The sequence below is a fragment of the Musca autumnalis genome, unplaced genomic scaffold, assembly GCF_047663935.1.
Source record: "Musca autumnalis isolate F117 unplaced genomic scaffold, ASM4766393v1 scaffold_2, whole genome shotgun sequence".
Classification (NCBI taxonomy): Eukaryota; Metazoa; Arthropoda; class Insecta; order Diptera; family Muscidae; genus Musca; species Musca autumnalis.
In genome coordinates this window covers 94,966,568-94,991,428 of record NW_027411755.1, presented here as the reverse complement: position 1 = coordinate 94,991,428, position 24,861 = coordinate 94,966,568, and the positions used below count along the sequence as shown (strand labels likewise).

At 34.2% G+C, this 24,861-nt stretch overlaps 1 protein-coding gene across 1 annotated transcript in view; it reads left to right on the top strand.

Annotated features, from left to right (window-relative positions):
• Nucleotides 1–22,910, top strand: part of Oatp26F (Organic anion transporting polypeptide 26F) — a 101,837-nt gene extending 78,927 nt beyond the window's left edge. Inside the window, exons 5-7 of the mRNA XM_073968532.1 lie at nucleotides 21,166–22,092; nucleotides 22,157–22,342; nucleotides 22,413–22,910. Of these exons, the coding sequence (XP_073824633.1) occupies nucleotides 21,166–22,092; nucleotides 22,157–22,342; nucleotides 22,413–22,584 (1,285 nt within the window). The 3' untranslated portion in view covers nucleotides 22,585–22,910. The remainder of the gene's footprint in view (nucleotides 1–21,165; nucleotides 22,093–22,156; nucleotides 22,343–22,412) is intronic.
• Nucleotides 22,911–24,861: the final 1,951 nt, after the last annotated feature.

The following is a 24,861-nucleotide window of genomic DNA, read 5'->3' as shown; positions in this document are numbered from 1 at the left end:
TTTCGTACCCATAAGTACGAATTTCCAAGACTCAATTCAATTCCAAATTTCACAATTCCAGCTCTATCCGTTCACCCAAATCTAAATTGTACCAAATTTAGTACCATGTAGTACTTTCCGTACTAATAAGTATGAATTTCCAAAACAACCTCAGTCCTTCACTCCATCAGTAATCTTAATTCCAAATTTCAGGTTTCCACGTCGATCCAAATCCAAATTTAGTACCATTTTGTACTTACCGTACCCATAAGTACGAATTTCCAAAACTACACTCCAAAAGTAATCTTAATACCAAATTTCAGCATTCCAGCTCTATACCCAAATCCAAATTGTACCAAATTTAGTTCCGTTTAGTACTTTTCGTACATAAGTACGAATTTCCAAAACTACTTCAGTCCTTCACTCCATCAGTAATCTTAATTCCAAATTTCAGTTTTCCAGGTCTATCCAAACCCAAATTTAGTACCATTAAGTACTTTTAGTACACATACTTTCACGACTGTAATCTAAATTCCAAATTTCAGGTTTTCAGCTCTATCCGTTAACCCAAATTCAAATTATACCAAATTTAGTACCATTTACTACTTCTCGTACACATAAGTACGAACTTCCAAAATCATTTCCTTATATGAACACCACTTCCCAACCTTGATTCCCATACCAAATTTGAAGATTGTAGCTATATCCGCTCAAAATATACAATTGGTACCAATTTAGTAACATTCAGTACTTTTCGTACACTTATAGGTGGAATTTCCAAACACCATACCAAAGGGTTCTCTCTATAACTCTCCATCAGTGACCCTCGTTCCAAATTTATAGCTCTTCCCGGTTGCCTAATACCATGGATACCATATTTAGTACGAAATTGCTGGGTTCCAGCTCTATTCATTCAACCAAATCCAAATTGTACCAAATTTAGTACCATTTAGTACTTTTCGTAAACATAAGTACTAAAACTACCCCATATATCAATCGTACACTTCAACAGTTATCTTAATTCGAAATTTCAAGTTTCCAGCTCTATCCGTTCACCCAAATCCAAGTTGTACAAAATTTAGTACCATTTAGAACTTGTCGTACATATAAATACAAATTTCGAAAACTACCCCCATATCGCAATCCTATACTCCGTCAGTATTCTTAATTCCAAATTTCAGGTTTCTAGTTCTATCCGTTCATCCAAATCCAAGTTGTACTAAATTTAGTACTTTTCGTACACATAAGTACGAATTTCCAAAATTACCCCTATATCTCAATCAGTCAGTAATCTTAAATCCAAATTTCAGATTTCCAGCTCTATCCTTTCACCCAAAACAAATTGTACTAAATTTAGTACTATTCGTACACATGGGTACGAATTTCACAAACCATTTCCTTTTTTAAACACCACTTCCCGACCTTCATTTCCATACCAAATTCCATGTTTCTAGCTAAATCCGTTCAAAATATACAATTGGTACTAAATTTAGTACTTTTCGTAAACTTAGAGGTCGAATTTCCCAAAACCCTTTGGTACATCTTTTTAAATCTCCATCAGTTACCCTCATTCCAAATTTCAGAATTCTAGCTCTTCTCGTTTGCCTAATACAAAGGGTACCATATTTAGTACCTTTTAGTACTTTTCGTACCCTTATAGGTCGAATTTCCAAAAACCCAGCCCCAACCCACAGTCAAAATTTCAGCTTTCTAGCTTCAGCGGTTTCGTCTGGGCGATGATATACATGTCACTCACTCAGTCATCACTAAGCTCTTTTATATATATAGATTTTCACTGGGCTATTACATGAAATTGACAAAATCGGTAAGTCGGGAGTCCTAGCAGTCTTTTATTTCCGCAGATTAACATTTAAAGTTACCTATAAAATTGAAACGTTTTCTAATCTTAAATACAAACCTTGTACAAAAACACAAAACAAAGTTCACTCTTACAAAAAGCCATATGTGAGGAGTTCTTTTAGCTTAACAAGTTAACAAATCATAATTATTCGACGACAAACTGGCAATAAATCACAAGTTAAGGGAAAAACTTTCTTCGCACTCCAGAATAAGATGCTATGAACCTATGTTTCCTGTACAACAGTACATTGGTTGGGAACACAAATGTGTTAATATCACACACGTGAACGGCATCCTTAACGTATGCCAAGCGATGAATGTGTCAACAGAAAGTAACCGCGTAAGAATATAAAGCGTCTTCTAGCGTCTTCTGGCGGTAGTAAATCACTTTTCCTAATAACTATTTCACCATAAGAATTCTTCGGGGACTCATAAATACAATTTTAATACTGTCGACTAAATGCCATGGCGAGGTTAATATTTACAGGTGTCAGCCAGCGTTGCTTTGCTGTCACCGAGAGTAACCGAGAGTATGTTCACAAGCATCATCCCCTATTTGTTGCTAAGACAATATGATGATGCTATGACCATGACATTTTCAGGCGAATATAGGCGAATATTCTCTGTTTCAGTTAATACTAGTGTTAAATGTAAATGTAAATATATGACTAGAGTTTTAAATACAAATATGCACATACATATGTACATACATATAAGATGTGTGATGTGCAGTTTGTTGGATTAAACGCCAAAGTTGAAAATAATTTTTGAAATTGTGGTAGTTTTTTTTTTTAAATATACAGCCCAATCCCGAATGAAAATTTCGTGCGGAATTTCTCTCTTTTTCCCCTTTTTTCCATCACAAGCAAAAAATCCACACAAAAAAAACCGGAGGAGAACATGTAGGTATAATGAATGCTCTCAAGCATGTGTTTTTTCCAAAAGGGAGTTTACAAAATGTCTAACCGCCATTATTACAAGTCTTCTTTTGTTATAGTTTGGATTTTACGTACAAATTTATAGCGTTCTGGCTAACTTTTAGTTAAAATTGATCATTAAAAATCCACACGAAAAAAATCCGAGGGAGAAAAAGTAGGTATCATGAATGCTCTCAAGCATGTGTTTTTCTCCAAAAAATCTCGCTTGCAAACCTAAAGGGAGTTTACAAACAGCCCAATCAGAAACATCATCTCACCGTGAGTTTTCTCACTCTCGCCTCCTCCCTTATTATAAACATCATAAGGGAGAACAAAACACACGTTCGTGAGAAAAGTAGCTATCATAAATGTCAAAAAAGTGAGAATGTGAGGCAATTTTCTCTCACTACAGAATTCAAGGTGAGTTGAACAAAAAAATGTAAATATGGAAATTTTTTATAGAAAAAAAAAAATAAAAAACAATTAGAAGTTTTTTTGGCAACTGTACATGTTCATCCGTGTTTTTAATGAAGCAAGGAAGACCTCAATCGGGTTTGGCGTAATTTGGAGGCGGAGTTGATGTTGGCCAATATTTTTCAGATATGGGAAGCGGTTCAGAATCATAGGAGGGCAACAAGAATGGGAGAGGACCCAATCAGGAGCAACCCAATCTGCAATTGTTGTTCCTCGATAGAACAATGTGCATATTAATGTACATATGCATGTAGGTACTTACAAACTTTGCGGCAACTCGAGTGACATATCGTAAGTGCCTTTGAATTGTTCTTTGTTCGCTAAGGTTCCCAGAAAAATATTCGATGCCAAAGATGCTATTTAAGCATGAGTGCAAATGAAATGTCACCTTTTTACCACCTTCGCCCATTCTTTTTACAAGACCGTTACCCACCAAAAGATCCAAATAATTTTGGATGGCATCAAGAAGGAGTCAAAATATGAAGGATTAAATTCATAAAGTTAAATATAAAAATATTATAAATAAAAACATAACAAAACCAGTAGGAAAAGACCAAAGTCGGGCGGGGCCGACTATGTAATACCCTACACCAGTCGAAATATGTAAAAATGGAATAATTAGTATACATTGTATGTCCATAATTCTTGGTGGAGAAGTTTTTAAATAACCCAAAACAAACATTAAAGTAAATTTTTTGAACTCATTAAACTCCAAATGGCAAATTGGAGCCATATTTGGGGAAAATCGTTAAAATACCTAAAATCGGGAGGTACCGTTATATGGGGGCTACAAAAAAACATGGACCTATCTTAACAATTTTAAGTGGCAAAATTTCGTGGCCACTGGGAACCACATATGTAAAATTTCAGCTAGTTCAAGCAAAAAATGTGGCAAAGATCCCTAAAATACCTTAAATCGGGAGGTATCGTTATATGGGGACTATACCGAACCGTGGACCTATCTTGACAATTTTTAGTGGAGCAATTTCGCGGCCATTGAGAACCTCAAATGTAAATTTTCAGCTAGTTTGGGCAAAAAATGTGGCTAAGATCCATAAAATACCTTAAATCGGGAGGTATCGTTATATGGGAACTATACCGAACCGTGGACCTATCTTGACAATTTTTAGTGGAGCAATTTCGCGGCCATTGGGAACCTCAAATGTAAAATTTCAGCTGGTTTGGGCAACAAATGCGGCTAAGATCCTTAAAATACCTTAAATCGGGAGGTACCGTTATATGGGGGCTATACCAAAACTTGGATCGATATAGCCCATCTTCGAACTTGATCTTCCGACGGCTAAAAAAATGGTATTCCCCAATTTTCAGCGAAATCGGTCAACAAATGCGACCTGTATGTTGCGAACGGACGGACGGACATGCATAAATCGACTCAGGAAGTGATTCTATGTACATATATCCCTAGAAGGAACTATGGGTCTATCTCGCTTCCTTTTGTATGTTACATACAAATGCACTAACACATAATACCCCTTACCACATAGTGGTGTAGGGTATAAAGAAAGATAACATTATGAAATTGGTTTAAATGTTGAAGAAAAGGATTTAATTGAAATGTACTTAGCATTCATAAAATTGGTCCTAATGCTGGTGAAAAGATCGGATGTTTCCGTATTGTATTTATTTACAATTCTTGAAATTTTTTCAAATGCTGATGATGGGATCATTCACAACTTCATTTGAACTAATACAAAAGATCCAGTGAGATATTGGCATCGCATGGAACAACTTCCACAAAATTTTGCTTGATTTTCTTTGTATTCCTCAGCGTTTGTAGTTTCGGCCATCATCCAAAATGCAATATTAAACATTTTCATTTCTTTTTGCCATTTAATGATCTTTAAACAATGTTTGATCACTTTTTGCAAATTGCAGAAATTCTTCGGGCGTAAATAAAAATTTTTTACATATTTGTCAAAACAAAAAAACAACTGTTACAGATGCTGCCACATGTCAAATATTTAGCAATTTTTTATCAATTACCAGGTATTTTTAAAGTGGATTGTTGATAAAAAGTATTTTTTGTTTTAGAAATATTAATTTAATTTAAAATATAGTAGTGTTTTATAAAAAATTACGATTATTTAGACATTGCAAAATCATTTGTAAATAAAATAACGATATGGCAACACAAATTATATTTTCAAGGGTTCACAAAATGAGGCACTATTTTCAATTTTCCAACTTGTGAACCCTTCTTAACTTTTTTCGCTCCTCCCTTGTCATTTGTGATAGGTCGAGACGTGAGAAGTGAGCTGCAACTCACTCGTGAGAAGCTCCCTACGTGAGTATTCATGATTGCTATGAAAATGTCTAACCGCCATTATTACAAGTCTTCTTTTGTTATAGTTTGGATTTTACGTACAAATTTATAGCGTTCTGGCTAAATTTTAGTTAAAATTGATCATTAAATGTAAGTTAAGCTTTTCTGTGATTAACTTTTAATGTTAAAATTTTACTTTTAATGCTTCTAAATTGGTTTGTTTTGCGTTTTTAAATCCGTACAATAGTAAAAGAAAACATGTAAAATGACCCTTAGTACTTCCCATAAACTTTGTACAAAACATGCGAAATGAACACTTTCGTTGGGTTTTTATTCCAAAATCCACAATTCCATTTAAAAATGAAAGCCATTGGTGAGTATATAAATAACCACAAAGGAAATTGTCGCCATAGGTCAAGTTTCTGAGATATCGCGCGATGAAGTTTTTGATTTTTTCCCTATAATACTTGAGAAAATAGCTCTATATCTCTGTGTGGCGTTGTTGTACTTAAAACCGGTTCAAAGCCCGGGTTTTATATAGGAATATCCGGCTCAAAAATTAATAAACCCGGATCTATCCGCCAAGAAAATTTGTCATTAACATGTTCGGCATAACGGGTACTATTTATGGTAAATATTTCAGATGCACCCCGGGTGTCTATATAAGCAATAACTAATAGGTACCCAGCTAACAATTTTTTCCGAGGGCTCTGATGTCTGATTTTTTCTGAGATTTTCTGAATATTTTTTAGAATTGTGGCCGATTTCTCTAATATTTTCCTAGAAATTTGACCGATTTTCTATAAGTTTATTTTAAGAATCTCTGCACATTTTCTAAAGAATCGTCATTCCGAATTCGTTCCGATTTCTAATGGATTTTCTAAGGGATTTTTTTTTCGTTTGATGTCGAAGAACAAAATGACTGGTCATAAAATTCGCATATACAATTTTAAATTTTTTTTGATATAAATGCTACATATAATAAATCAAGCTAGTGTTGATAGCTTCAACATATATGTAGAAGTATACTTCTGCATATTGTTCTACTGTTAATCATAAAATGATAACAACAGGCAAAATCATTATAAAGTTTGAAATTAGAATCTTCCATAAATAGCACATTGAAAGAAAATTGTCTCTGAGTGGGGTTTGTTCTGTACAGTACGACACGTGGCGTCAGCGTCAGAATTGTGTCCCATTTTTTTTAGAAAATCTGAACTTTTTTCCAGAATTTCTTTCCGAATTCGGACGGATTTTCTTAAGAAAATCTAAATTTTTCATCGAATTTTCCTGAATTTTCTTCCGAATTCGGACCGAATTCTGTCAGAAAATATAAATTTTTCTCCGAATTTTCCAAGAATTTACTTCCGAATACGGACGGAATTCGTCCGAAACTCTAATATTTTTAAGAATTTCCTTAGAAAATTCTTTCCGAATTCGGTGACCACGTCCATACAACTTTCGTACCGAATTCAGTAGTGGGATTCTCTAACGCATTTTTTGGTTACCGACAAAAATCGGTAAAATTAAAATCCTTATAATTTCGGTAATTAACGATATTATTCCGTAAGTTAACGATCAATAAAAAGTAGTCGCAAAGTTCTACCGATAGCAACAGTGTTGTCAACTTTTACTTCAGCTTTTCATTCATAATTTTTCGTTTTAATTTTACCGATTTTTGTCGGTAACCAAAAAATGCGTTAGAGAATCCCACTACTGAATCGGATATTTTTTCAGAAATTCTATCCGAATTCGAAACGAATTCATTCATAACCAATAACGACTATACATAAAACAAGACATAGTTTAATTCTGAGCAAAGCCCGAATAAATGTCAAAAATGACAATGAAAACGGGACAAAATCGATTAGTTGTCAATGAGAACCGTGTCTAAAATTTTCTGAGCAAAATTTTTGTGGAATATTTGGATGCTGAAAAATCACATTTTGTAGTACTTTCAATACGGTTCAAGAAATAAAGGACAAAAAGGATATGAAAAGCGTTGATTTAGAAAAATTAAATGTTCTACAAAAAGATTCGGCAATCGATTTGACTGAAGAGATGACATATCAAAACGAAGCTACAACAACGCCAAACAGAGAAATAGGGACATTTTCCCAAGTATTATAGGGAAAATATCAAAAACTTCATTGCGCGATATCTCAGAAACATGAGCTATGGCGAACATTTTCTTTTGGGTTCTTAGTATACTCACCAATGGTCACAGTGTGTCACAGTGTTGTCGTCCATGTCCACCATATTTATCCTAAAGCGATCTAATTATAAATGTTTACAAATTGTAAAGTCGAATTCTCCCGCTTATTCTGACTTATATGTTTTAGCTTTTCATGGCTGACGGACCGTTGAACCTCACCATTTGTAAATATATCTTTTTTCTTATTAGGGAAGATACCGTGCCCCTTTCAAAATTCATGCATACATGTACCAAGGGTCATTCCACAAAATTTCATGAAAATCGGTTAGTTAATTTTTGGGACTGGTCGGGACTTCCGGCACGAAGAAAGAAAATTTGATCGGGGGCGCAAGCACCGTTATCTCGAAAATTAATTTGCGATCCAATGCATTTAAAAGAGTGGGCGTGGTCATCAGTTCCGGTTCCGGTATGTACCTAGGGTCGGAGACACAACCCCATTGTCTCCCAAAATTAATGCTGAAACCGATATAATCAGAAGTTTGGCATATAAGTTAATTAAAAACAGGATATTTTATCTTTTTAAAAAAGACTTAGTGTTGACGGAGCAACACGTCTTCACTTTATTAATAAAATATTGGCACTGAAATTTACAATTGTGATTTAAAGCTACTTAACTAATTTATTCTGCTGCAACGACAACACGTGCGCTGAGTAGGCATTATTTCATTCCCACATTTTGGTGCAACCTGATATTGCATACAATAATTATGAGAATGAATTTCGTTGATTGTTCCCATGGCTGGATGGTTGGTTATGTGATACGTTCAACATATTGTCTCTTAACTCCTCCCCCTTTAAATTCATACGTCCTCGTATGAATCAATTGGTCATCTTTTTTTCAGAAAAACGGGATATTATTAAGACTTCTGATCCTCTTGTTTGAAGATGAACAGGGTACATTTTCTATTGTGATTTCCTCTGTTGTTGATTCTTGGTCTGGTTTTGTTGCACTTTCGTTGTTTTTTGGGTAGTTATGTTTCCGTTTAGTGATTACGGTTATTATGATAAGTATTATTATGAAAATAAATACAGCCACTCCGATGTCAATCTGTTCTCTTCTTTGGATAGTCTCTATCATTTTTGTGTTGTTAAATGATACAGATTTCATCATTTCAAGTGACAACGTTTCTATTTCTCTATCGGCCTCTTTGGGTTGCACCAGTGCTGGTAATGGTTTTAGACCCGTAATTTGTTTTGAGAAAAATGATCGTCCTTCTATTGTTACATTCGTTTCAGCATGATGGACAATAAATGTGCCGTTTAATAAAATGGGGGATTCGTTTACAAAAACTTCGCCAGAATATTGGTTTAGAAATATCAGGTCATCATTAAGTTGTTCAACTGAGGGGACATCGTCATTATTAGTAACAGCGCACGTGGATGGTTTACTTTGTAATAATTGTACAATACAATCTGTGTCTTTAAGTTTCTCTATATTTTCAATGTTACAGATATTTAAGCTTTCGTAGCTGTCACATTTGTTCTTAATACCTAGTAATTTATTTTTACAAATTATTATTTCATTATATTTTATTTTATAAACAGAGTTTTTAAACTTTACAGGTTTTAACAGATTATGGTTACAATTTTCATTGTCTGTGGTTGGAATGCTTACAATGTAAATTAAACTCTCTGAATCAGATGCTACCTTTACTTTGGCGAATTTTAGTAATTCATCTACGCTATTAAATGGAATTTCTGATTTTTTGAAAAGTTTTTGCAATGTCTCTACTTCGACTTTTGAAAATATAAATGAATTGATAATGCCGGCCTTCGCCCATTCTATGGCAAATTCCACGTTGAAGATTTCTTCTTTTATTATTTCTAATCTGTATTTCAACTCAGTTATTTTTTCCATTGAGGTTTCTTTATTGTTTTTTAATTCTTTCAAAATCTTGTTGGTAGCATTTGAGAGTAAATTCAACCTTTCTATTGATAATTGATTAATTATGGCCTGGTTGTTGTTGTTGGCCAGTACATTCTCAACTTTTTCTGTAATTATTTGAAAATCGTGGTGGTCTGGCGATCCAGCCAGCCATTTCCATGCACTTCCTAAGAAGTCAATGGATCTTTTTGACCTTATTTTTGGTTTTAAACGATAAATACATGATTTTATTTGGGAAAGGGAATGATGAAGGAAGGGAAGGAGAGGATGATTCTTTTCATTATTCTGCCAGACACTTGATTCCAAATCTTGTATTATGCTCTCATAATTTTTCAGGTCGAACATGTGCACTAGCTTGAAGGTGCCAGTTTGAACCTTTGCCAGTCCGACATCAATTGCAACCAGTTTCGAGTTCGAATAATCCAAAATCCGAAACTCTCCCATACATTGACTAAACGCCATTAAAAACCTGCAAAATGTTTGTTCTGATTAATTTCTTATGAATTTTTTGTGGACAACTCTTCCACCTTCCGTAACAATGGTGGATTTGCGGTCCTCTTTAACAATCTCTTCTTTGTATCTTTCAGATAGTTTTGTTCCTAAACGTTTGTTAATTTTGACGAAAATTGTTTGTCCCGGAAGGTATGATTTAAAGTCCTTCTTTTCTTTATTGTGGTATTTCAAGTCCTTTTTCTGTTTTTCCTTGATCTTTTCCATATTCGATTGCCTAGTCCTTTCATAACTTCCTGGTGAAAAATCCACCGTCCTTCCAAAGAATATGTCTACCGGTTTTCTACCTATGGTGGAATGAATTGAGTGATTATATTCATTAACCGACCTTTCTAGCAATTCCTCGAAATTCCTGCAAATCTCTTCTTGTTTTAAACATCTCATCAGTTCTGCCAATGTGGAGTGAAAACGTTCTACTTGTCCGTTAGCCTCACTCCGATATGGCGGTGTTGTAAAAACTTCTATTCCTAATTCATCTTTCATCATAAATAGGATAGTCGATGAGTTTAGTGATTTTTCATTGTCCATAATTATAGTTTTTGGGACTCCGTAGAAAAATATTAAATCTCGAAGAGATTTCCTAATGTCTTCTACAGATTTTCCATTTATTATTCTAGCCTGTGCGTACTTCGAAAACTTATCAATTGCAGTCAAGACTAGCTTTTTGTCAGTTGCAAAAATGTCTATGTGTACTACCTGACCTGGATATGATGGTACAGGTGTCTCACTCAATTTTGGATCATTCGGATGACGGTCATATTTACCTTTTTTGCAAATAGTGCAGAGTTTCACAATTCTTTTTATTTTTTTCATCATGCTAGGAAAATAATATTTCTCCATTATTTGCGCTTTATTTTCTACAGCATTCCTATGAGCTCGCTTGTGCGTATCAATAATTATACCTTCCTCCATGGATTCTGATGTAATATCAATAACTACTTTTTGTGTAAACCGTGCTTTGATATTGACAAAATGATTTAGATATATTTCTTGAATTCTCCCCATTATTTCTTCTGGTGCTTTTATCCCATTAACGACGGAAGGGTTTAAATATCTTTTTAGTAATGAAAGCAATTTTTCATTAGTAAAATCTCTCTCTGTTATTGAATGCCTATGGTATCCTGGAAATACTATTTGAAATTGGTATGAAGTTTCCTCGCCTGCAATCAAAAACAACTGATTCTTGAAAACATTAATGGGTACTTCGACACTCGGTATAAGGTCCTCTTCTGAGCTTTCTGCGCTATGTACCGATCCCGTTAAGGTGTAGACGTTTGAAATAGGTGGCCTAGATAAGGCATCAGCCACTAAGTTCGTATTCCCAGGTTTGTATTTAATTTCATAGTTATACTCTTCAAGGATAGCCCTCCATCTCTTCATCTTGGTGTTAGCGTTCTTATTACTAAGGGCATATGTGAGTGGTTGGTGATCAGTATGAATTACAACTTTGGCTGTACCATACAAATAATTCCTAAGATTGTATAGAGACCAAACTATAGCTAACATCTCTCTTTCGTTTGTGGCGTAATTTTCTTCCTCGTGGGAAAGGGATCTAGAAATAAATGTCACAGGTCGCCCTTCTTGGCTAAGGACTGCACCAATAGCTTTATTTGACGCATCTGTCGTCAAATGAAATTCCTTTTCGAAGTTAGGGTAGGCTAGTACGACTTCCGGCGATATTATCGCATTTTTCAAAGAGTCTATTGCCTTTTTTTCTACATCACTTAGGAAAACTTTTATCCTCCTTGATTGTGTTCTTGTAACTTTTCCGTTATCTCCCCTTAACATGTTTGTAAGAGGTTTAGCTATTTCAGCGAATCCTTTTATGAACCTTCGATAAAAATTAAATAACCCAAGGAGTGAACGCAATTCCCTTAAGTTAGTTGGATATGGAAAATTTACAATGGCCTCAACTTTCTTCGGGTTCATTTTTACACCTTTTGCTGACACTACAAATCCAAGAAACTCTACCTCTTCTTTAAAGAAATCGCATTTATCCAGTTGAACCTTCATATGTGCGTTTTCCAAGGTGGAAAATATTTCCTCAAGATGTTTAAGATGACTTTCTATATCTTTACTAAAGATTATTATATCATCAATATAAACATAGCATGTCTTGCCTATGAACTCTCTAAGGATGTCGTCCAAAGTCCTTTGGAATATAGAAGGACCATTTTTTAACCCAAAAGGAAGTCTAGTAAATTCAAATTTACCATTACTTATGGAAAAGGCTGTTTTTTGCATATCTTCCTCTCTAAGGGGTATCTGGTGGAAACCACTTTTTAGATCTACAACAGAGAATATGTTATTTCCTCCCAAATTTGCTAATACCTCACTTATCTCTGGTATGGGGTATCTATCAGGGACGGTAACAGTATTTAATTTCCTGAAATCTACTACTACCCTATATTTTTTCTGTCCTGAGGCGTCCTCTTTTTTGGGTACTACCCAAATTGGTGAGTTATAGGGTGAGCGGGATGGTCTTATTATTCCGTCATTCAAAAGCTTTTTTATTTCATTATCTACCACTTCTCGTAAGGCCAAAGGATATGGATAATTTCTTGTGTACGTAGGAGATTCGTTTGAAGTTATTATTTCGGCCACCACCTTCGTTGTATAGGTTAGGCGTTCGTCTGGCTCTGAAAATAACTTCTTATGCTTTTTTACGATATCTGCTATTCTAGATGTTATATTTTCTGACAAATGAGATAAGCGGAGTTCTATATTTTTTACATCCTGAAAGAAATGCTGGCTTGTAGGTATTTTTCCAACACCGTCTAATGTGAAATAGTTTTCTTTAGTATGAATAACTGCTGAGAGTTCCCTCATTGTGTCGTTTCCTAATATTCCATCGAATGTCTGTAATCCAGGCAAAAGGAAAAACTGTAACGGCTGTGTTTTTCCTTCAAAAATATCTAAATATACGTGGTGGGATACATTAATTTCTTCTTTTACAGCTTTGGCAGCAAATGAATCTTTATTAGGTTGGGGATTACTAACTAAACTAGGTTTTATATAGTTTTTGTTGCTTCCAGTATCAACTAACATCCGTAATGAATGTCCGTTCCTCGTTCTTACGGTAAAGAATGGCAACGAGGAACTTTTTATGCAAAAAAATTCAAGTCAGCGTTGGTATCTTCGTCAGGAATGATATTATCAGAAGCGTAAATTTCACTGCCTCCTTGATCCAACAGATCATTTACATTTTCCTCTGTCATAATATCAGAGTAGCTGGCCAAGTCAGTATTATTATATCCGGCCTCTACCTGTTGTCCGTAGTCGGGTAAATTTATGCTTTCCCCGGCTTCAACCATTTGATCATTTTGACTTCCTGTATTTAAATGGAAGTTCCGTTGCACCTTTGGGGACGGCCCTTGGTACGATCCAGCTGCTCTCTTGACTGTAGGGTTAAACTGTTGCCTGTTTGCGTAATTGACCTGCCTCGTCTGAATAGACCTATCAATATCCATTGGTTCAGGTCTGGGTGAACTTGATTGGCCTGGAAATACCTGTGTGCTCCATGTAGGATTGGGTCGATGATACATCTGTTGTTGTGGGAAATTATTCACATAAGGATTCACAAATGTTCTATGCAGTTGTGGTTGCACCATACCATTACCATAATTTGGTTTAGATGGATATCTTGGTGGTAATGGTGGTTTTGCTGTTCCACCAATATGTGCTAGCTGTGGATAGAAATTTCCCGCAGAATTTTTTCGTAAATAATCTGGTTTTTGCGTATGCCCATATGCCTGACTCATACGATAATTCATATTGTCTAATTTAAGGCATATATGTAATGCTTGCGGCAATGATGAGGGTTCCCTAACGCTTAAGAGTCTCGGAAGATCCCCTCTTAGACCTCTAATAAAGGTATCAAGAGCTTTATCCCGATAAGCGTTAGTCATGGCCATTAGACTATTTTCGTCCAATTCTAAGCAGGCAATTTTATCAAGAATTAGTGATAAATGTTGGTACACTGCTTGATAATAGTCAGTTATTGATTTTTGTCCCTGTATCATCGTGGAGAGTTGATACTCCAAAGTCCCTATGTCTCTCTTATCTGAGTAATGCATCATGAGGCATTTTTTAATTTTAGGCCAATCTAAAGGTGTTCTATATGAATCTAAGGCTGTATCCGCTTCCCCTACTATTTTAGTTCTAATAGTGTGTAATATGGCATAATATTTACTTGTGCCTTTGAGTTCCTTAAAAAGGTCTAATACTCTTTCTACAGATTTTCGCCAGGATCCAAATTCTCCAGGCTTTCCTGAAAAATCCCTTATTGTTTTTACAATGTCTGGAATTTTTTCTAATTCCTCAACTTTTACGGTTCCTATGGGTTGATCGGAATCTTCATCTAAACAGTCACTGTTTGAATCTATTTTCAGTATTTCAGATATTATCGTTCTAATTTCGTCCCTTTGCGCCGACGAAAATCTTGAAGTTTCACTGTTATTATTCATGTTGGCAATATTTAAGGTTGAACTAAGTCTATTTGACAATTCATCTATGGGATTTCCAGGCATTTTTTATGAATCAGGGAATTAGTTTGGTACTTAGAAAAATTAATTCTTGCAGTCAGGAAAAAATCATGTATTTGAAGGATTTTATTTTATGATCAAACCAAATGTACGGAACAATTTTTTCTTAATTATTTATTTAATTGAGTGCCAAGTTGAATTAACTAACTTACCAAAAGTAAAGCAGCATATTTCGGAATTTTAATCTCACTTCCTTTTTGCCTTTTTTAAAATTAATATTTAGTTTTTCAATTTAAATTTCCTTTAATTCAATTATATTCTTAAAATTTTAATTTTTCAATTTAAATTTACCTTAATTCAATTGTATTCTCTTATGAAATAATTCTTTTTCCTTATTTTTTTCAACAATTTAAAATTCTTTGTATTTTTTAAAGGTTAACTTCTTTTTTTTCTTTTTTAATATTATTTTCTCATTTTTCAATACAATATTTCTTTATTTTAAATAATTTCTTTAATTTTCACAACTTATTTTTCTTATTTTAAAGTCACTTATTTATTTTTTATAATTTCTTTAATTTATTTTCACAAATTCTTTCTTATTTTAGAGTCACAATATTTATTTCTTTTTCTATTTTTCTCATATTTCAATGCAATATTTCTTAATTTTAAATAATTTCTTTCAATTTTCACAACTTATTTTTCTTATTTTAAAGTCACTTATTTATTTTTTTATAATTTCTTTAATTTACTTTCACAAATTCCTTCTTATTTTAGAGTCACAATATTTATTTTTTTCTATTTCTTAGAGTCACTTATTTTTCATAAACTCCTTCTTTAGGATCATACAACATTTATTTTTTATAATTTCTTTTAATTAATTTTCACAAATTCTTGCTTATTTTAGAGTCAATATTTTTTCTTATGTTTCTTTATTTATTTAATATTTTTTCTTTGTTTAGTTCACTTTTATGTAGATAATTTTACTTATTTTCCTAAAGTCACTTATAATACAATGCGGCCGCTGTCCTTTTGAGGACTCCTTTTTGAATTGAATCTACTCGGGGGCATCATTTCCGCACTCTCTTGTTGTTTTCTTTCTTAATTTTTTCACGGTTTTTATTTTAATTTTTTTACTATCGACGTGGACCCGTCCTGGGAAAATGCTAACTCCGCGGTTTAGACTTATTTTTCCTCAGGATAACACCGTTCGGGTCCCTGCTCGGGCGCCAGTTAATTAAAAACAGGATATTTTATCTTTTTAAAAAAGACTTAGTGTTGACGGAGCAACACGTCTTCACTTTATTAATAAAATATTGGCACTGAAATTTACAATTGTGATTTAAAGCTACTTAACTAATTTATTCTGCTGCAACGACAACACGTGCGCTGAGTAGGCATTATTTCATTCCCACATTTTGGTGCAACCTGATATTGCATACAATAATTATGAGAATGAATTTCGTTGATTGTTCCCATGGCTGGATGGTTGGTTATGTGATACGTTCAACATATTGTCTCTTAACTTATATATAACGTTTAAATGAAAGGCGTGGGCAGGGTTTTCAAACTGATATTATTGCAAATGTAACGTTTTTTTAATATTCAACAAAAACTGCAGCTTATATTCACAGGGACCAGCCCTGTACATTCCTTGAAAGTGTCAAAATCTGTTCAGTAGTTTTGTAGATATAACATATTTGAAAAAGTGGGTCCCGTTTACTGTTAATAAGACCTGGCACTTTTTTAGTTGATCTGGCAAACCTCCTGATCGAGTTATTATGTAGACAATATTTATTGTAATTGATGGCAGTCCATCCTGGTGAATTAAATTAATTAACCTCATGAAACGTCTTAGTTTTCAGATATTTCCTGTTTGAGACCTATAGGACATTGTTTACATGTAATACGAACTGGTACCGCCTTGGACGATATGGTAACCCTCTTAGTAGGGATATTATATACATACCCTCATTACAAACCTCCTTTCCCACCCATTATTTTAACAAGGGCATGTCGCGCGAAATATCTGGTTATTTTGTAAAATTGGAACTTTATTTAAAATATTTGTTGAACTTTTTATCATTACATTGTTGATGAAATAGTATTCGTCGCTGCTGCCCACTGAATTGCACATTTATAAAATGATAAAGCACAGTCCTTGCGAACAAATTTTCCATTTGATTTATCTAAAATAGAAATAACAATATTATAAACAACGTTTTAGAAAATGTGTATACAATATTACACTTTCATTTATTATAAAATATGTGCCAATTTCATCACAAAATAACTTGTTCCGTTACGTCTTATTCACTTAACAGCTGCAAAATAACTAAAAAAACAAGCAATATCGTGAAGACATAAAAAATCTCTCCCTTGCCTTTAAATCAACTCTCGATGAATGTTCGGCAATTTTGTTCCCGAGAGAGAGAGTGAAACGAATCAAAATTTCCCATTAGAGTATGTGCAGATTACTCGCAACATTTTCGAAAACAAGCGCACGAAAGTGTGCAGAAATTCTTAAACGAAATCTTGCTGAAGATCATTTCAATTTCTGAGGGAAATTTTGAGAATTCCGTACATTTTCTGAACAAACTATGGAAAACCTCTTAAAGGAATCTAATATCGGAGCCCTCGGTAAATATTGTTTATTGGGAGATTGTCTATTCATGGTACTAAACCAAAGGTAGGTAATAGGGCTCCCATTTGTAATTGTGTATGTAAAAATTGCTCACACACACAATTCAACTAATTGAAAAGACATAGGACTCACACAAAGACGCCCCGTAAAGTATGCAATAGAAAAATATGTTTCCGACCCCTGTACTAACAAAAATAAATAACAAATATTTCGCTTTTATAAAGAATATTCGCTGGATTGTAATAAACAACTCTTTAAAGCATGCCATTGTTGTATCATGTTGTTTTTAAATGGTTTTATTTAGCTCACCCCGTTTGTTTTATTTATTATTTAGTAATTCAAATTTCACCCTCTTCCTGTCAACCGATTAATCTGAAATTTTGTATACACTTTGGATTTTGGTGACAATACAAGTATGTTTATTCATTATCATTATAAATTCAAGATGGCCGCCGCTACAAAATGGCGGATAACGTAGGTTTTATCAATCCCATCAATGTGGGTATCAAATGAAAGTGCTCAACCAGTAGAATACAATGCGCTATATAAAATTAAAATCCAAGATGGCGGCCTCTACAAAATGGCGGATAACTTAGGTTTTATCAATCCCATCAACATGGGTATCAAATGAAAGGTCTCAACAAGTAGAATACAATTTACAATGCAAAATTGAAATCTAAGATGGCCGCCGCTACCAAATGGCTGATAACAATTTTTTATCAATCCCACCAATATGGGTATCAAATAAAAGTGCTTGACAAGAAGAATACAGTGCACTATACAACCTCAATATTTAAGATGGGCGCAGCCACTAAATGGCGTATAATAAAGATTTAAATTTAGAAATTGAACCTGTAATTTAGGTATCTGATTAATCCAGCCTGAATCCACCACCCAAGTCAAGATTTTTTATCGTGTTGAGGACTGTGTGGCGTTAGGGTGGCTAAAAATGATACGTCGTTAGCGGTACACCACCCAAGTTAAGGTGAAAGGTTAAAACGCGCCGAGAACTGTATGGCACTAGGGTGGATAAAAATGATATGTCGTTAGCGTTTTCCCCTCAAGACTCAGGCGCATCTTGTTGTACATAGCCTTGCCCCTTTATTGGAACTCTAGGGGGGTTGACCGTTTAAATGTCCATTACTCGTGGGAACAAAATGGTAAAAAAATATAAAAAATACAAACACAAATAAAGCAGAAACTGCAACACAACGTAAACGAAGGCTTCAAAAATCGAAAGAAAAGTACATTCTATCGCACATTAAGTCGATAATTTGTAGACATACATATGTTTATAATTCCCACGACTGTATCTATTTCATTATTTTTTGGTTTTTAGTACATTTATCTTAAACATTGCAATGTATGCTTAACATAAAACCGTTTAACTTAAAAAGTATTTTTACCTATTTTTATTAGTATATTTTTCAACGACAATTTAATAAATATTAAATAAGAACAAAACAACGAAATTAATTTAAGATGATACTTGACTCTCCATTTAGCTATTATTTCCAGCAAAAACATCCGAGTCCATCAACTTGAGCAAGCGTGGTATTGATGTTAAGCCTTCAACTCTAGCTACAGAATGAGTGCGACTTTATTGAAATTTGGTTTCACTTAGGTACTTAGGATGAGACGCGAATAGTATTAGTTGTACAAAAAAGGTAGTATGATCAAAGATGTAAATTAATAGTACTGTTTACGAAAATATGTACATAGTTGCATTTTTAACCGTTGAATTCAAATATTTAAACATATGTTGCGTAATACTAATTGAATTAGTGACAACGTATAGGTAAAGTATTAAAATAAAATATGTATATACATAAGGGAAATTATAATAATAAAAGTTAATCCGCTTCAGTAATAAAGCAGCTTGTGAGCGGAGCAGATATGGCTTCATATGAAATAACAACACGGTAGATTTTAAAATAAACCCTTTTACTCTTTGCTTATAATTATTTCTAGTTTACGATCTGAGTCCATCAACTTGCGCAAGCGTGGTATTGATGTTAAGCCTAAGGGAAATTATAATAAAAAAAATTGATCCGCTTCAATATGTCAATAATGTGGTGAAATCCCAAATGCAAAAATAAACGTTTGTTTTAAATACAAACAACATGAAATAAGCATTTTAGACTTTCAAAATGTTCTGAAGAATTGCTGAGAACATTATTTGGAAGATTTTTGCAAAAGGCTACTCTTTCAACTTCCAATAGCTTTCAAAAAATGCCCTTCTTCTTTTTGGCTAGAAATAATGAAAACGCGAATATTTTTTATTAAAAATAGTTTTCTAACGTATTCTTTAGCTTGATTTATACACTTTTGAATGCGCTCAAACCAAATGTTGAAGCCCTTTTTCCACTCCCATTAAACACCTCTAAAACATTGTTTTTGTACGCTTCAATAGCAGGTTCTAGCGCTTGCTCTCTTTTTCATGCTCATGGATCCATGACTCGTCAACTGCGACGATCTTATAAAAGTCTTTTGAAGCACCGTATTTTTTCGAAATTTCTTCAAAAACGGTCAAATTCAAAGTCATACTTTTAAAATTTTTTTGTGTTTTTTTATATCGTTCTATGTGTTAAAAAATGTTTTAACCCCAATAAATAAACTATAAAAATACTAAAAACAAATTTTAAAAAGATATTTTCTTTTATTTTCCTAAAAATAGCAATAGCATTTTTTTCTTTATGTTATCGGAAAAAATAGTAAACATTAGTAGATTCTTGCAGTTCTGGAACAGACCAAATGAGAAATTGGGCTAAATTGGACGAAATGGATTTCGTCCAAATATACTTGAGGTCTAAGACCATTATTTCGATGAGACACAATTTCATCGTATTAATGGTTTTAGACCACAAGTATCTGTGAACGAAATCCGTTTCATACAGTTTAGAGTCGAGTTTGTCATGTCCGTCCATCTGTCTGTCCGGCTCTAGGCAGAGAGATAACTCTCGAAGGGATCAACCGATTCGGTCTAATATATGATCCTCGTTATATTTTGTCCAAACTTAAATCAAGTTCAAAGATTGACCCACAAAAGTTCAAATTTTTCGCTAAAATCGTGAGCACGATAACTCTCGAAGGAAGTAACTGATTGGGTCCTTACTTTTCAAATATATCTAACAAAAATATATCAGGTTCGAATATGGACTTCGGAAACCTCCCACACAAAACGTGCAGTTAAAGATCTGCTCTTGAATCGGTTTGATTTTTTGCAACAGGTTTTCTCGAGGCCCTATTACGACGGTACAAGATTTTTCATTAGCAAGACCATACTTCATGAGAAAATGGAACGAAAGCTGTAAAATTTCTCTAGTGCCACTATGTGCTGCGGCTAGTATTCACGACAACTTTCGAACCGGATACTGCGTTAGTCCCAACTTAGATAAAGTTCGAAGATGGTCCTTGTCGGTCCACCCCTTACGGTACATTCCCCTCAAGAGATAAAATGGTACGCCCGATATCTCTTGAACGGAGCAAACGAAATTACCCAAACTTTGGATCTCATAATATTTTGTTCAAACTTAATTTAATTTTATTTCAATCAATCCAATCCCACATACCTCATAAAAGTTCGACATTTTTGTTTAACTGCAGTTTAAGTTCTGTTCAAGAATCATTTGCAAATTTTTACCGAAATTACCTCTTTTGGTCCTGTTTACAGCGATATTATTTTTTTCGTAGGCAAGTCCATAATAGTCCAAAATCTTTAATTATACGGTCGGTAAAGCCGTCTGATACTTGCCTGAAAAATATTTGATTCATTTTTGTTTTCAATCACATAAATAGTTCGGCAGTAAATCGAACGAATTTGGTTTCAAAATTTCTTAAAATAAATTTTAGTAATTTTAAATATATTTGGGCATCTTCCACTTAACTTAATCAAATGTAATCTGTACTTTTTCAGATTAAGTCTAACCAGTGCCAGCAAAGTATGGATCGGAGCTTGGTGGATTGGTTTCGTATTTGCTGCTATTGCCTGTTTCGTCTTAGCCATACCAATATTCGGCTATCCGGCATCACTGCCTGGGTCAGAAAAGCTACAACAGGAGAAAATATCAGAAGCTTATAATTCCAACAAAAATGTGGACCAACCCACTGCATTTACTAAACTCAAGGAGTTGCCTATGGCTTTAACTTCGCTCTTGAAAAATCCAACATTTGTTTTTCTGAATTTGGCTGGAGCATCAGAGGGAATGATAATAGCGGGTTTTGCTGCTTTCCTACCAAAACAAATTGAAAATCAATTCAGCATTTCACCAGTGTGGTCTGCTCTGTTGATGGGTCTAATCACGGTGCCTGCAGGTGGCGGTGGAACATTTCTCGGTGGTTATTTGGTAAAAAAATTTAATCTCAATTGTGCGGGGATAATTAAATTGTGTCTCGTGGTGACCATAATTGCTACAGTCTTTACCAGTTGTTTTCTGTTATCCTGTCCGAATTTGAAATTTGCCGGAGTCACTACCGGGTATTCCGCCGAAACAAGCCTACAACAAGAACTGCCATTGACAAAATTGGCAATTAATCTCGATGCTGACTGTAATGCCAACTGTTCCTGCAGCAAATACATGTACGATCCAATATGTGGTCGGGACAATATAATGTACTATAATCCCTGTTACGCCGGCTGTTCCATAGAGTTGGCACAAAATGAGAGTAAATCATACAAGGAATGTGGATGTATAAAATCAAAACTTCCATCAGCCGAATTTGAGGCCACCAATAAGATGTGTTCATCGTCGTGTCAGTATTTGCCATATTTCGTTATATTGTGTTTCATCCTGATGATTTTCACATTTTTGGCTACAATGCCAGCTTTATCGGCAACCCTAAGGTAAGCTTCAATTTCAGATTCATTTAAGATTAATTTTTTCAATTTTAATTTTTTATTACTACAGGTGCGTCTATGACGATCAGCGTTCATTTGCCTTGGGTATTCAATGGATTAAGGTACGCTTATTGGGCACTATACCGGCTCCAATGATATTTGGCACACTTATCGATGAAACATGCATTTTGTGGCAGGAGACATGCGACGAACAGGCAGGAGCATGTTTGGTTTATGAAAATTCTCAAATGAGTCGGTAAGTTCAAAATCTATAGATATGAGGAAATTTTTTATAACTCCGTTTCTCTTCACCTTGTTTTGTGCAGATACATGTGGATGTTGGCATTGACTGGCAAATTGTGTTCGGTGGTATTTTTCTTCGCAGCTTGGTGGTTTTACATTCCACCCAAACAAATTCCTAAAGCTGATGATTACAATGCGAAGGACGACACAACCCCCATTAGCACAGTTGAGTTGGTGGTGGCATCAACAAGTTAAACCAGCTGAGATAATACATATATACACGCGGATGTTACATTAACATCAAACACAAAACACAAGCACCCCATACCCAATCACTGCCACTTCCATTTCCAACCATATTGAGGTAGTAAACAGTAAACAGCTGATTTCATTCATGAAAACATGGAGGGAAATTTTATACCGGCAACTTTAGGATCTCATTGTCATGCGCCCATATGTAAAGAGCACATACAAACAACCATACATAAATGCATACTTATATGTTTATTGTCATTTATTAATATATACATACATTATATACACTCATAAAACTTATTTCAAATACATTTTGCAAAAAACCATGGATCCCCGCTTTTTTGTTAGGAATCAACGTAGGTAAAAACCTTTACGAAAATTTACATTCTACAAGAAATAGCTTTGGTAGTACCTTATCTAATTCCAACAAAATAGCTTCCGTGTAAATGTGGTCCATCTGAATTTTAAGTTTTCATCAAATATTATACCAAGATATTACAACAGGCGCAGTACCATCCTGGATAGAAAGGGAGTAATAGAACAAATATTATGAAAAACATACAATGCACATTTGGTTCACCCAAAAAAATTTTTTAACCAGAATATGAGATAACTGACTCGTGATTAAACCAAATGTTCAAAGTCTAAACGAAACGGAAAAAAGATTACCGAACTGGAGACTTAACATGGAACATATGAAGCACATTCAGAAAAGAAAACGAACTAGAGGAGGAAATAAAATGGAAAATGTTAAATATGTAGGCATAACCAAAACATAACAAAGGATCCTTAACGTAGCTCTTAGGGCAGACAAATTTATACAGTGAGCGTCAAAATAAAGTTTCCACTTCTCATTTTTTTTTTTTTTTGATTGCATTATTACACCGACATAGAGATATTATACGTATCTTCTATATATATAAAATAGAAAAATGTTTGTATGTTTGTTTGTTTGTTTGTTTGTTTGAAATTTATAGACTCAAAAACCGCTGAACCGATCTTGCTGAAATTTTCAGGGTATATTACTACATCGCCTGAAAGTAACATAGGCTATAAAAAGTTTCGAAATTCGGCTCTGATCCAGAGATATAGCATCAGAATCGGAGGTACCTCCAAAAAAGTTAAACTTTGTATGCAAATATATATGGAATGGTCACAGATACAGACTCCAAATTTGAAATGTGTCACGGAATTTGGCGTACCAATAAATGTGCCAAAATATATAGAAATCGGTTCAAATTTGGATATAGCTCCCATATATATTTTCGTCCGATTTCAAGTATTTGATGTACCAAACACGCTATATATGTCCGATTTCCATGAAATTTGGAATGCGTGACGGAACGTGGCTTATAACAAAATGTACCAAACTATATCGAAATCGGTTCAGATTTGGATATAGATCCCATATATAATTTCGTCCGATTTCAAGTATTTGTTGTACCAAACACGCTATATATGTCCGATTCTAATAAAATTTGGAATGTGTGACGGAATTAGACCTATAAGTAAATGTACCAAACTATATCGAAATCGGTTCAGATTTGGATATAGCTCCCATATATATTTTCGTCCGATTTCAATATTTGGTGTACCAAACACGTTATACACACATGCCCGATTTCAATGAAATTTGGACTGTCTGACGGAATTTGGTCTATAACTATATGTTCTAAATGTTCTATTATACATCGAAATCGGTTCAGATTTGGATATAGCTCCCACATATATTTTCGTCTGATTTCAAGTATTTGATGTACCAAACACGCTATATATGTCCGATTTCAATGACATTTGGAATGTGTGATAGAATTGGCCTATCTATATATATATAAAATTTAAATTTTTTTGTATGTTTGTTTATTTGTTTGTTTGTGACTTATAGACTCGAAAACCGCTGAACAGATCTTACTGAAATTTTTAGGGTACATTGCTACATGGCCTGGAATGAAAATAGGCAATATAATTTTTTGAAATTTCGCGTTGATCTGGAGATATAGCATCAAAACCGGAGGTACCTCCAGAAAATGTAGAATTTGTATGCAAATATCTTTAGAACTATTACAGATACAATCTCCAAATGTTGTATGTGTGACAGTGTGAAATTTGAAATGTGTGACGGAACTTTATCTGGAAATAAACGTGCCAAATTATATCAAAATCGGTTCATATTTGGATATAGCTCACATACACATATATTTTCGCCCGACATCCTTATTTTATGTACCAAACACGCTATATTTCCAAGTTCGCTGAAATTTTGAATGTCTGACGCAA